General features: G+C 39.1%; 1 protein-coding gene across 1 annotated transcript in view; it reads right to left on the minus strand.

Moving 5' to 3' along the window:
- Window positions 1-963: 963 nt before the first annotated feature.
- Window positions 964-15,000, minus strand: part of LOC138947293 (solute carrier family 23 member 1-like) — a 44,865-nt gene continuing 30,828 nt past the window's right edge. The window contains exons 6-12 of the mRNA XM_070318742.1: window positions 12,449-12,630; window positions 7,094-7,214; window positions 6,465-6,603; window positions 5,325-5,578; window positions 3,895-4,168; window positions 3,038-3,133; window positions 964-1,967 (exon numbers count right to left, since the gene is read on the minus strand). Coding sequence (XP_070174843.1) covers window positions 1,708-1,967; window positions 3,038-3,133; window positions 3,895-4,168; window positions 5,325-5,578; window positions 6,465-6,603; window positions 7,094-7,214; window positions 12,449-12,630 — 1,326 coding nt within the window. The 3' untranslated portion in view covers window positions 964-1,707. The remainder of the gene's footprint in view (window positions 1,968-3,037; window positions 3,134-3,894; window positions 4,169-5,324; window positions 5,579-6,464; window positions 6,604-7,093; window positions 7,215-12,448; window positions 12,631-15,000) is intronic.

Genomic DNA, 15,000 nt, shown 5'->3' on the forward strand with positions numbered 1-15,000 from the left:
CCTGTCTGGAAATGATAATCTCAATTTTGGCTTGTCTTTTTCCTTGAATGTAATTTTTTTTTCGTTTTTTTAATTATTGATTTTTTTCTTTCAATTATTGTCTGAGGGAAAAAAACCTGGTAAGCAGAGATTCGCTCTCATAGTCACGCGGGATCTCTCGTAAATCCAGCTAGGAATGATGCATGTATACATCAAAACGACACATAGTCCCATCAGTAAACACACACACACACACACGCACACACACACACACACACACACACGTCAATAACTAAGCCACCAGTCTAAAATATAAGAACACAAAAGTGTCTTCAAACAAGACCTTAGAAATAAATGAGAAATTTGCTCAAAGATATCGTTGCTAAGAATCATAAACATTTTGGAACCTAGAGAGAAAAAAAATAGGACACGAAATCAGTGGTCTCCTCACATCAGTAGCCTACTTTTTATATTTAGTCAAGTTTTGACTAAATATTTTAACATCGAGGGGGAATCGAAACGAGGGTCGTGGTGTATGTGCGTGTGTGCGTGCGTGTGTGTGTGTGTGTGTGTGTAGAGCGATTCAGACTAAACTACTGGACCGATCTTTATGAAATTTGACATGAGAGTTCCTGGATATGAAATCCCCGAACGTTTTTTTCATTTTTTTGATAAATGTCTTTGATGACGTCATATCCGGCTTTTCGTGAAAGTTGAGGCGGCACTGTCACGCCCTCATTTTTCAACCAAATTGGTTGAAATTTTGGTCAAGTACTCTTCGACAAAGCCCGGGGTTCGGTATTGCATTTCAGCTTGGTGGCTTAAAAATTAATTAATGACTTTGGTCATTAAAAATCGGAAAATTGTAAAAAAAAATAAAAATTTATAAAACGATCCAAATTTACGTTTATCTTATTCTCCATCATTTGCTGATTCCAAAAACATATAAATATGTTATATTCGGATTAAAAACAAGCTCTGAAAATTAAATATATAAAAATTATTATCAAAATTAAATTGTCCAAATCAATTTAAAAACACTTTCATCTTATTCCTTGTCGGTTCCTGATTCCAAAAACATATAGATATGATATGTTTGGATTCAAAACACGCTCAGAAAGTTAAAACAAAGAGAGGTACAGAAAAGCGTGCTATCCTTCTTAGCGCAACTACTACCCCGCTCTTCTTGTCAATTTCACTGCCTTTGCCATGAGCGGTGGCCTGACGATGCTACGAGTAAAATGGCATTGCGTTCAGTTTCATTCTGTGAGTTCGACAGCTACTTGACTAAATATTGTATTTTCGCCTTACGCGACTTGTTTTTCTTTTCTTTTGTGTGTGACCTCAGTTGCATGCAGGCTGCTTCAACCCATCTTGTTTGCCTCTTTTGTTCTTTCTTTCTCTTTTTTTGTGTCTAATTCGGGCGGGGAGCATCCTTCTTCATTGGTCTCTTTTTTCCAATGAAATTTAAACTTTAACATCTATCATTCTAACTGTCTTAATATCAATTCTACATCAAACATACAACCAATATTCATAGGTGTACCGTAACGGTATTTGCCATTGAATGCACATTTTAGCGACTATTATCAAATAATTAATATATTCTACTGCCCGAAGGGAAATATGTTCACGTGGTGTGAAGCCCAGCAGGGCTGTTTCTGCATTCATTACTATACGAACGTCAAATGTATTAATAACTCTACATACAACATCCTCACACCAGTCCTAGTTTGTGTTCTTGAATTTCTTGCACAGCCATTTGAAAGGCGAAACACGCTTGAAGGCAAAGGATGGCATGAAAGGAACGAATCGGCAGCATGCCACTCTGTTGAGACAGTTGGTGAGCAAAGGAAACCCGTAGATGTTGTTGAGATAATCAGCTGCCTTCTGCTTCTCTTTCTGCTCGTCTCCCTTGATGACGTCTCCTGTGGTTCCGACGTCCGCGAGTTCTCTCCACTTGATAATTCCTCTTTCTTCTGGTGTGCCTGGCAACAACAAGAAAATAAATAAATAGATCCAATGAATAAATAAATAAATAAATACAAGATACAAGATATTTATTCACCAATTTTGCAAAAGGATTTCATCTTGGCACGGCACGGCACATACATACATACATACATGTATACATACATAATATACAGTCTCTCAAAAAAGTACCCGATTTTCGTTCAATACTACAGACAAGTCAGTGACTTTATATATTGAAATCATTTTTGCGTAATATTGTAGTCAGTTCATAGAATTTTTGTCCTTAGTTCACAGCTTTCAGTTGAGATCGTCTGTTTCTTCACACCACGTGATCAATGTAGCCACACCGTTTTCCAATGACAGACTGCATCCTCATTGCCATATTGTTTATTACAATTTTACATTGGGGAATGTTTCATGTGGGATGTTATGGATTTCTCTGAGAATGTGGTTGGAACCACTGTGTTGTCATTCGGATTTCATTGTCCCTTCTCTTAGTTTTTCCATTTCTCGGTACTGATGTTTCAATGTCTTTTGGGGTACTTTTTTGTTAGACACCCTATACATACATACATACATACATACATACATACATACATACATACATACATGCATACATGCATACATACATACATACATACATTCTTACTTGACACTGATCAAATTTTTAAAAAAGAAGTATACCTGACACTATGTTGTCAAGGGGTACCACACATACATATTCACTCTAAACGGATCAGGGGCGGACGAGGGGGGGGTTTCAGGGGTTTCCGGAAACCCCCCCCAGCCAAAAATTTTTTTTTTAAATGGTGTTTTTTTGGGGTATTAATCAGTGACAAAATCTGCTGCCTGAAACTGGTAATGATCATCCTCAAAATGCACCAGATTGCACCATTTTGCATCCTTTTTTACAAAATTTTCCGGGGGGGCATGCCCCCGGACCCCCCTAGCAAGCTAGGCGCTTTGCGCCGTCGGCTCGGCGCTTCGCGCCTTCACACCCATATCTTCACAATATACTTTTGGAAACCCCCCCCATAAAATGAACTGATCCGCCCCTGCGGATCATGATATAAAATATATCCACCTGGCACAGTGTTGTCGAGAAAGAAGGCAAAAACACCTCCGACAAACATGGCGGTCCCCATCAACACTTGGAGCACTTGGTCAAGTTCCACGTTACCTGTGAAATACAAATAAATACTTTTAGTTATAGGTACATTTATTCTGATTGAGCGCAGGATGTAACTGCCTGTAGCTTGGTCGTTCTCTCGTCCTTGCGCGAATGAAAACATACATCATCATCATCATCATCATCATCATCATCATCATCATCATCATCATCATCATCATCATCATCACCATCATCATCATCATCATCATCATCATCATCATCATCATCCGCTTCTTCTTCTTCTTCTGTTTTTCTTCTTCTTCTTCTTCTTCTTCTTCTTCTTCATCATCATCATCATCATCATCATCATCATCATCATCATCATCATCATCATCATCATCATCATCATCATCATCATCATCATCATCATCATCATCATCATCATCATCATCATCATCATCATCATCTTCTTCTTCATCTTCATCATCTTCTTCTTCTTCTTTATCATCATCATCATCATCATCATCATCATCATCATCATCATCATCATCATCATCATCATCTTCTTTATCATCATCATCATCATCATCATCATCATCATCATCATCTTATTCTTCTTCTTCTTTATCATCATCATCATCATCCTCGATCATCATCATCATCATCATCATCATCATCATCATCATCATCATCATCATCATCATCATCATCATCATCATCATCATCATCATCATCATCATCATCATCATCCTTCTTCTTCTTCTTCTCCAACAAACAGACACATTAACACAACCGCAAACTCGAGACACCGACTAAACAAAACCGCTCACCGGTATCAATAGCATTAGGATGGTCAGCAAGGTAGCGCGGGATCATGAGTCCCACCAGCAGCGAAGAACCGATGATGGTCAGATTGCGGCCAGACGACAGGTCAACGAAAGAGAGAGTGGACAGCCCCACAGCAGTGACCATTCCAAAACTGACCAGCACGATACCTCCTAGCACAGGGTCCGGCAACATGGTCAGAAAAGCGCCGAACTTGCCGCACAGACCGCTGATGAGAAAGATGATCCCTGCCGCGAAGAACGCCCACCGACTGGCCACCTGGGGAATCAAAAGGTGAGTTGAGGTAAGACAAGGTGTTACCATCGTATAAACAATCATGTCCCATATAGGTCCATTCGTTACATCAGAGGACGTTAAACCCAAATAGTCACACAAGGTGACGTAAGATTAGGTCAGGTGAGATGAGGTGAGATGTGCTCAAGTGAGGTGGTTGCAATAACATCAACGATATTGTCGATAAAAGGTATAATGATGACTGAATTGTCTTTGATGCGCCCAAGGTAAACTAAGGTAAGAAATAGTGAGGTGAGGTAATCTAAGGTGATGTACGGCATAGACAATTGTGGTAAGGCAGGGAATCGTAAGGTGAGGTAACACACGCAAGGATGAAGTAAAGAAAGGTAAAGTTAGGTAAGTTAATGACCAGATGAAATAAAGTCAGGTCATTTACGGTAAATTATGATGAGGTAAAGTATAAAAACAAAACAAAGTAAGGCAAAGAAAAGTCAAGTCAGGTAAAGCAAAGTAAGGTAAGATACGATGAGATGAGGCGAGGTAAGATATAGTGTCAGATGAAATTTTTTGAGACCGCCGGTTGAAAAGATGGCCCCTGTCATTGTCGTTCAGTCATCCGTGGCAGGGACCATCTTTGTTAACAGCAGAAAGATAATCTACATGTGTCCATATTTACTGAAGAAACTGGTTTATTTCAGTACAATAATAATAAGGGTAATTATAGGGCGCAAATGCTAAAATAGTTTTAAGCGCCTCACAATCAATTGTAAATATAATAATCTTGATAAGATCAGTATCACGTAAGCATGTGAAGAGCGTCTTACATGTCTTACTAAATCTTCAGTGTTAAAGTGTTTCGAAAGTATGACTTTATGTGATGCAATATCTGTAAATACGAGCCAAAGACAAATTTCTGTTTGTTAAGCATTCAGATAATAAAATTGTATTGAATTGAACTGAATACTTCATATGTTTAATGCCAAAAAACGACAGAGCGCATATTCATAAACTTCATTGTTTATAAGCTAACAGTACTCGGAACACAACCACCATGTGTGTGTGAGTGTGTGTGTGTGTGTGTGTGTGTGTGTGTGTGTGTGTGTGTGTGTGTGTGTGTGTGTGTGTATGTGTGTGTGTGTGTGTACTAATGGGACTGGTTGTGAAGCCAATAGCTCCGTACCTTGGTGAAGCCAATAGCACCGACATTCTGGCTGTAGGATGTCGTCGCCCCGCCAGAACCTACAGCTCCCGATATCAAACTTCCTAGACCCTCGATGGCGATGCCACGATTGACTGCGTGGGCAGGCGGAGGCGGAACTCCAGAGATGCGCGCGCATGCGTAGTAGTCTCCAACAGATTCGATGATGGAGGTGATGGTGGCTGCAAGCATTGCCATGAAACTTGCCACGCTAATGGTTGGCATTCCCCATTGTCCTGTGGGGAAAAAAAAGAGATATTTCACTTATTATTTTAGCTGAGTTTTGAATATACGATAATAAAGTAACTAAAAAGAAAACACACCAGTAACCAGGTTAGGTACAATTTTATCAATATTTCGGCATGAAACTGCCATCTTCAGGATGGTATGGAAAGAATGGAATGACAGCACGTTATCTACAGTGTAATGAATTTTCATGATGAGTATACGATCATAAAGTACGTGAGAATCTTAAAAAAATATAAAAAGAGGCAGTGCGCTATTTAGAGATCAAATAACCAAAGGGAAGTAAGCGCTCTAAATGTATACTTACTCCATTACACATGTCGTATGCATTAAGTCGCTTACTCCATTACACATGTCGTGTGCATTAAGTCGCTTACTCCATTACACATGTCGTATGCATTAAGTCGCTTACTCCATTACACATGCCGTATGCATTAAGTCGCTTACTCCATTACACATGTCGTATGCATTAAGTCGCTTACTCCATTACACATGTCGTATGCATTAAGTCGCTTACTCCATTACACATGCATGTATAGCGCCTACTTACCTTTGGTTATTTGATCCATAAAGTAAGTGAATGAAAACTATTTACTGTTTTTCCTTGCTAACATATAATTTTGTGATGAAATGTTTTTCTAAAATGTTCTAATATATAGTTTAACTCTGTGATCATTTAGCTGCCGTTTCTCGTGTGTTCTCGTTCAGAATCACCTCTCTTGGTACACACCCTTTCTTTGCTAACATAACATGTTGCGATCCAACATTTTCCAAAATATTGTACTCTTGTACTTTTGTGAACGTATTTTCTCGTTTTACATTTGCTCTCGTTGGGGGAAAAAAATGAAAGAAAGTCATGTGTATATTGCATAATACCTGGATAGGGAAAGAAGAACCAATTGGCAAGTTCCAGAACATTAGTCTTTGAGTCTGTACGAACTCCTGGTTGCTTCAAAGTGTCGGTAGCGGTCAGTATGGCGCAAAAAACCCACGCTAACACCACAGCGAAGATTACCTGGAGAAAGAACACATAAAACAGGTGGGTAAAAAAGAAAGCCATGGGGATAAGGCACAAGCAGGTCTGCACATACGTTGACCTGGGAGATCGGAACAATCTCCACCCTTAACCCACCAGGCGCGGCCGGGATTCGAACACTCAACTTTCCTCATGGGAGGCCTACGTCGTAAAGCTTCTCCACTAAGCTACTGCGTCCGTCATAGATACAACGATATACTGACCACACACAAAATCAGAAGCTATAACCATCAAAATGGGTTTGAAGAAAAATAGATTACTGAGAAAAAATAAATCGGGACGCTGGGATGAATAACACTTATTTAGTTTGCATCATTTGTTTACACCAAATGGGTTGAGTGTTTGTACGAATTGCGTTTGAAGGACATTTTTCTGTTCAAAAGCAAAACGCGCTTGTTAAACATTAACAAAAACTGCTTAAGAAACTTGTCAACGGTTGTACACAAACAATGTTTGTTATAACGCTTACCGGAAGAAGTTTAAAGAGTGGGTATTTGATGACGCGACATCCCGTCTTCTTGCTGAATGTCGGGAACGGGATCTTGACGTTCCGTAGGTAGAGGGAAAACAAGAACACGAGCCCCACTGTCCTGAGCGCAAAGAAAGTAAATGCTGAATGAACAAATAAGTAAGCGCTCTAAATGCATACGACATGACATTGTGTAAGGCCAAAAAAAAATAGTCTGTTTGCGGTAACCCGACCGACCCTATTTTTTTCGCGCGACCCGAGACTTTTTTTTTGGCATTTGGGGGGGAAAAAAGAAAAAAAAAATCTTTTGTTTTGTTTGCAAAATAACGTAAAAATATGGTTTTTTGGAGAAAAAAAAAATCCCGACCTACCGACCCTATTTTTTTGGCCTATGTTACCCTACACAGACATTTTTTTTTGGCCTAATGGAGTGAGCGAGACTTATACGGAACCAATCTCCTGGCACCTGAGAGAATAACAAGCATTGAAATGAACAAGCAACTTTCATCCTCAAAATGCTGAATGAACAAAAGTCGTGCAGTTTCACAGCATGCAGCTTTTCAGTTTGGTATGTCTAACAACACGAAGACACTTTATAAATAAAAGTAGACTTAACAATTAACATGTCAAACAGACAAAAACAAAATGACTAATAGGCGCCAAAGAAATCAATGCCAAAAGTGCCTGGCTAGAATGTTATTCTCTTTCTGCGTTGCATTTTGTTTGTGTTGTATTTTTGACTAATCATTCAGACGATTGATGCACACACAATACAGGCCACCAAATGGCTGGACAAACCAAGAATAGAGGTAGGACCAAAAGATAATAAAGATAGAGGAACAGGATAGGGAGAAGGAGTATAGATAGCGTGGCAAGAACACACCCAAATAGCTGAGCACATGGACAGCAAACTTGTCCCATTGGTTTGACGTGAGACCTAGCGCCAGGTCAATTATTTCTTTGTTGGACACCATCTTCCTACCCCCTACCATCTTCACCCACCCTCATCTCCCACCCACCACCACCCTCACCCCCTCCCATACCGCCACCTCCCGAACTCAGTCCAATAATTTTCTCTGAAGAAAAACAAATTCTTCGTAAAACTCTCTATATAATCTTCCATACATGTTGTCTCAATTAACAAATTTACTACTCTAGTATTAGTAAGTGAACTAATGAGGCAGTGATGTCACAGTGCTTCAAATCTCAAGCAGACTGTCAATATGATTGAACAAAGAACCCCCCCCCCCTCCCTCCTCAAGATCCAGTCGTATATCCCGTTTTGTCTATTTTTTGTGAAACTGTATAGATAAAATAGGATGAGATGAGATGAGATGAGATGAGCATCCTGAACTCAGGTCAAAATGAGTTTGGCTCATTCTCTCCCTGACAGGATGCCTTGAGTTTCCTTGTCTGGCAAGGAAACCGATTTTTTTTTTTTTTTTTTTTTTTTTACATATTATTTTAGAGCTTTTTGTGGGGTCATGCCAATACGTCCCAGTACCATTGTGTCCCAGTACCATTGCGTCCCCAATAAATGCCGTCTCATTGCGTCCCATTAAGCAATCCCATTGGGTCCCAATACCATTGGGTCCCAGTGCCATTGCGTCCCGTACCATTGCGTCCCAACAAAATTGCGTGTCGATAGGTCCCAAGAAAATTGCATCTCGATACGTCCCACAAAGGAATCCCATTACGTCCCCGTACCATTACGTCCCAACACAATTGTTACCTGAGCAATGCTTGAACGCTGCGGTGGGCAGTGTGTGTGTGTGTGTGTGTGTGTCTGTGTGTGTGTGTCTGTGTGTGTGTGTCTGTGTGTGTCTGGGTCTGTGTGTGTGTGTCTGTGTCTGTGTGTGTGTGTGTGTGGCATGGATATTGTACGACAGAGTAGGTCAGCGAAAGGATGAAAATGAACAGTGGATTTTATAAGTACGGAGTATCTTACCTTATATTATCCGAGTAATTTCAAGCTTCAAGATTGCATAAATTTACGTAGCAATAATGTTGAAGCCTGTATGTGCACTTACTTGACACATTTATTTTTTTCTCTTTTCTATTGTGTTTTGTAAAAAAAAAAAAAAGTTGTTGTTGTTGGTTGTTGTTGATGTTGATGATGATGATGATGACGACGACGAGATGATGATAATGATGATGATTGTGGAGATGATGATAATGATGATGATCGTGGAGAAGAAAAGAAGAACAGCTAGTTGAAGGCCTTTATAATGTTCCTTTTTTTTTTTAGGCGTGTGTTACTTACAGTACCTGTTTATGTAAAGTAACATAACAGTTTCTCGCCCAATACTATTTAATTCAAGTGTCTTCGATTTATGAATCCAAAAGGAATTTTGATCGCAGGAGGGTTGCAGAGTAATATGTTAAATGTTAAACATGTAGCCTACATACGAACCAGGATTTTACCAGAATATGCAGTTGTTGATTTTTAAAGATACGGTTGTGTTTGTTCAGTCATTAAACAGGAAGAAAAATGAAATGATTTGTTATTAAAACATCGTCCCATGTAGAACTAGTCTATGTCACTGATTGTGCATGTATGTATATTCTTGCGCGCGCGCGCGTGTGTGTGTTTGTGTGTGTGTGTGTGTGTGTGTGTGTGTGTGTGTGTTATGTACGTATGTATGTAGGTGTCTGTGTCTACATTTGTGCGTGTATGGGTTTCGCTATCTGTGTGTCTCGGTGTCTATGTGCTGAAGGTTTGATGACTGGACAGTCAGTCTAGCTTTTCTCAGAAACGGGTTTAAACATCGTCTACTCAGTAAATAAGCCTACAGTTATGTCATGCTCGATCACATACAGTGGAATACAAAGCGGTGTACTGTACTGTTTCGGTATTTTTCTTTGTGTCGAGCACCGCTAAAGCATATATTAATTTTACACTTCGGTTTAGGTTAGCGTGCTTCAGTTCATTTTAAAAGAAAGAACATGGTTACCTCAGAAAACCTGTAAGGAAAGCAAGGAGCGCCTCAAAACAAACAAACTGACATGCAATATCCTTTACAGTTTCTGATCATATCGTGAAGGATTTTTTTTCTCCCATGAACAAACATTTATTTTTATTTTTTTCCACTTCACCTCATCTCGACTAACCGGTACACATCTTTTTATTTTATTTTTATTTGTGAAATATTGCTATGTACCGACACAATTTTTATTACAAATCGTGTTGAACGCGTTTTGTAATAAAAATTGTGTAATCCGAACACGATTGGTAATAAATTTATTACAAAACGCACTTTTATTACAAAACGTGTCGCTATATACACTGCTACAGTAACATCTCAGAAATTAAATTCACTAGTGTTGGGACCTAATGGTACGGGGACGCAATGGCACGTAATTGTATTGGAACGTAATGGTACTGGGACGCAATGGTACTGGGACCCAATGGTATTGGGACGCAATGGTACTGGGACGCAATGGTACTGGGACGTAATGGTACTGGGACGTAATGGTACTGGGACGTAATGGTATTGGGACGTATTGACATGTTCCCCTTTTTGTAATGTATTATTGATATAAGCAGATTCGCGATCGTCGATAATGATTTTTCATGGTGCTTTGTAATTTTTAAATTACAAAGGAATTGATATGTAAGACAGTTTCAAGCGAGCTATTTTTCGCGGCTGTATTTACTGTGCAAACAACTCTAAATATGGCAAAAGTGTCACGTGATAATCAACCGTTTGGTTTCGGCGTTCACTGGAGCAGACGATTTTTTCTGTAACCAGTTGACAGTGATGAAAGCATATATTACGGTCTCCTTCCGGCAACAGTCCCAAAATGTCGACTTGTTTTGACCTTAGAACGATGTCTTTATCATAACTGTGAAGAACAGAACGGAGATCACTGTCGACGTCGGCCAATCTGCAATCATTTTCGTCTCGCGAACACTGATCTCAAATTTAGATCAGTGCTCGCGAAAACCATATGGGAGATAACTCTGTATTTTTGTTTTGATAGATTCGCGTAGGACTGTAGCGTCCGGTCAGGGAGAGCATGAGCCGAACTCATTTTGACCTGAGTTCAGGATGATGAGATGAAGTGAGGTAACGTCAAAGTCCATTTTTATTAACATAAAAACATGTCTTTACATCTTGTCTCAAAACAAAAATGATACTGCTCACAACATGCAGATCACACAAATGGAACAAGGGAGCAGGTGAGCGAAATAGAGCAAAATAACAAAACCAATTGTACTTTTGTTCTTCTTTTTATATTTAGTCAAGTTTTGACTAAATATTTTAACATCGAGGGGGAATCGAAACGAGGGTCGTGGTGTATGTGTGTCTGTGCGTGTGTGTGTGTGTGTGTGTGTGTGTGTGTGTGTGTGTGTGTGTAGAGCGATTCAGACTAAACTACTGGACCGATCTTTATGAAATTTGACATGAGAGTTCCTGGGTATGGAATCCCCGAACGTTTTTTTCATTTTTTTGATAAATGTCTTTGATGACGTCATATCCGGCTTTTCGTGAAAGTTGAGGCGGCACTGTCACGCCCTCATTTTTCAACCAAATTGGTTGAAATTTTGGTCAAGTAATCTTCGACAAAGCCCGGACTTCGGTATTGCATTTCAGCTTGGTGGCTTAAAAATTAATTAATGACCTTGGTCATTAAAAATCTGAAAATTGTAAAAAAAAATAAAAATTTATAAAACGATCCAAATTTACGTTCGTCTTATTCTCCATCATTTGCTGATTCCAAAAACATATAAATATGTTATATTCGGATTAAAAACAAGCTCTGAAAATTAAATATATAAAAATTATTATCAAAATTAAATTGTCCAAATCAATTTAAAAACACTTTCATCTTATTCCTTGTCGGTTCCTGATTCCAAAAACATATAGATATGATATGTTTGGATTAAAAACACGCTCAGAAAGTTAAAACAAAGAGAGGTACAGAAACGCGTGCTATCCTTCTTAGCGCAACTACTACCCCGCTCTTCTTGTCAATTTCACTGCCTTTGCCATGAGCGGTGGACTGACGATGCTACGAGTATACGGTCTTGCTGAAAAATGGCATTGCGTTCAGTTTCATTCTGTGAGTTCGACAGCTACTTGACTAAATATTGTATTTTCGCCTTACGCGACTTGTTTTTTTATAAAGATGGGTGTTTTATTTAGGTTAGGGCACGTTACACTCTGTTTGTATTCTTCTGTGCTCGTTCTCTTCATTTTCTGTTTCTGTCAACTCTTCTGTTCAGCTTATTGTTTGTGTGACTTGTGCTGACGAAGAAGTAAAGTCGAAACTAGTTATTCTTGTTGCTGTTTTCTGGTGAGTACATTTTTATTGTTATCTTGTTATATACAGATAGCAGTTTATACTCACAAGGCGGTGATGCCCCAATGTTTCTCACAGAACATGAGAGCAACGTCAATGAGAGAGAGACCGACGAGAGAGATGGTGGGTACAATTGTTATGGGACCTAGGTACTCCAGGAGGATACCCAGTAATCCTGTGCACCCGATCAACACCTGAGCCAGCGAGGCTAGCATGATGCCACCTTGAATCTGTAACAGTATGATTTAGACCAATAAAAGGAAACCGTTCAAATCTGGAGAGAAAAACAACAACATACCATGATAACAACAACAACAACAACAACAACAACAACAACAACAACCAGAGCACACAAAAAACAACAACTACCAAACGAACAAAATCTGAAAGGTGAAATTAAATGACGCTTTTCTAGATTTATATATATGTTACAGTCAAATCGGGAAATCAGGTATTTCACGAGAATGTCTGAAAGTTTAGGCATTCATGGTAAATACCTGGTTTGATCAGGCAATTCCGGAAATGACTGAATTTTTTTAGGCACTATCAGGAAATGACTAAAAACTACTTGTGCAAATTTCCCGTTTTGCCTGACTGTTAGGCAAAACGGGTTGTTCTGAGACCTTGTCTGTTTTTACCTCGCCTGCCTTGAGCATGAATTTCTCTTTTAGCACATTGTCTATTCATCGTTTTCCCCATTTCACTGAGTTCGGAGTGATTGCAGTTTGTTTTTTTACGGGTGCAGGTCACTACCGCGAGTGTAACACTATCGCGTGTGTAAGACTACGAGCACGAATTTATTGTCTTTCTTTATTTGGTGTTTAACGTCGTTTTCAACCACGAGGGTTATATCGCGACGAGGGAAAGCGGGGAGATGGGATAGGGGAAAGGGGGGGGGGGAGAGATGGGATAGAGCCACTTGTTAAGTGTTTCTTGTTCACAAAAGCCCTAATCAAAAAATTGCTCCAGGGGCTTGCAACGTAGTACAATATATGACCTTACTGGGAGAATGCAAGTTTCCAGTACAAAGGACTAAACATTTCTTACATACTGCTTGACTAAAATCTTTACAAACATTGACTATATTCTATACAAGAACCACTTAACAACAAGTTTATTTTTATGTGCTGTTTTAAAGGTACATTTTATCAGTATGGAACATGTTCAGTTCTTACAGTAGTTGATAGTGGGGGGGGGGGGGGGGGGATCCTATCTTATTCTGCGTACTTTTATTGTGGTTCCGATAGCTCTTAGAGTTTCATAGTTCTCACCATGTCTGTATAGTGTATGTATTAGTTACTGTGATACCAAATTGTCTTACCCATGTATGTATGATGCTATGCGCCAGTGATGTATGAATGCTATTTATTTTTGTTTTTATCACACAGCAAGCTGCTTTCCTCGTGTATTTTTTATGTTCATTCATGTATTGTACACTTGGCAATAAATTATCTATCTATCTAAAAGGAGAAACAGAATCCGTTAGTCGCCTCATACGACATGCGGGGTGCAGAGAAATAAGGATGTGGAAAAGAAGACTTTTGGTAAGTGAAATAAAGGTGATGGATCCAGTCAGGTAGAAATAAGACAACAAGAAAAGAATTGGAAAACTGCAGGGAATAGTAGGGAGAGTTTTCTTGGAAGGAAATATAGGTGAAAGGACTGGAAAGGCAGAAATAAGACAAAAGAAGAGAAGAAACAGAACCGTTAGTCGCCTCTTACGACATGCTGGGTAGCATCGGGTAAATTCTTTCCAGTCCCAACCAATATGGGACTCCCCCTAACCCGCGGGGGGTACGAATTTATTGTGATTTTCTCGTAAAGTTCGGAGTGATTGGAGTTTGTTTTTACATAGCCGGCCTTGAGCACGAATTTATTGTGAGTTTCTCGTATAGCACATTGTCTTTTTACATTTAGTCAAGTTTTGACTAAATGTTTTAACGTAGAGGGGGGAATCGAGACGAGGGTCGTGGTGTATGTGCGTGTGTGTGTGTGTGTGTGTCTGTCTGTGTGTGTGTGTAGAGCGATTCAGACTAAACTACTGGACCGATCTTTATGAAATTTGACATGAGAGTTCCTGGGTATAAAATCCCCGAACGTTTTTTTTCATTTTTTTGATAAATGTCTTTGATGACGTCATATCCGGCTTTTCGTGAAAGTTGAGGCGGCACTGTCACGCCCTCATTTTTCAACCAAATTGGTTGAAATTTTGGTCAAGTAATCTTCGACGAAGCTCGGACTTCGGTATTGCATTTCAGCTTGGTGGCTTAAAAATTAATTAATGACTTTGGTCATTAAAAATCTGAAAATTGTAAAAAAAAAAAAAAAATTATAAAACGATCCAAATTTACGTTCATCTTATTCTCCATCATTTTCTGATTCCAAAAACATATAAATATGTTATGTTTGGATTAAAAACAAGCTCTGAAAATTAAATATATAAAAATTATTATCAAAATTAAATTGTCGAAATCAATTTAAAAAAACACTTTCATCTTATTCCTTGTCGGTTCCGGATTCCAAAAACATATCGATATGATATGTTTGGATTAAAAACACGCTCAGAAAGTTAAAACAAAGAGAGGTACAGAAAAGCGTGC

The sequence above is a fragment of the Littorina saxatilis genome, linkage group LG14, assembly GCF_037325665.1.
Source record: "Littorina saxatilis isolate snail1 linkage group LG14, US_GU_Lsax_2.0, whole genome shotgun sequence".
Lineage (NCBI taxonomy): Eukaryota > Metazoa > Mollusca > Gastropoda > Littorinimorpha > Littorinidae > Littorina > Littorina saxatilis.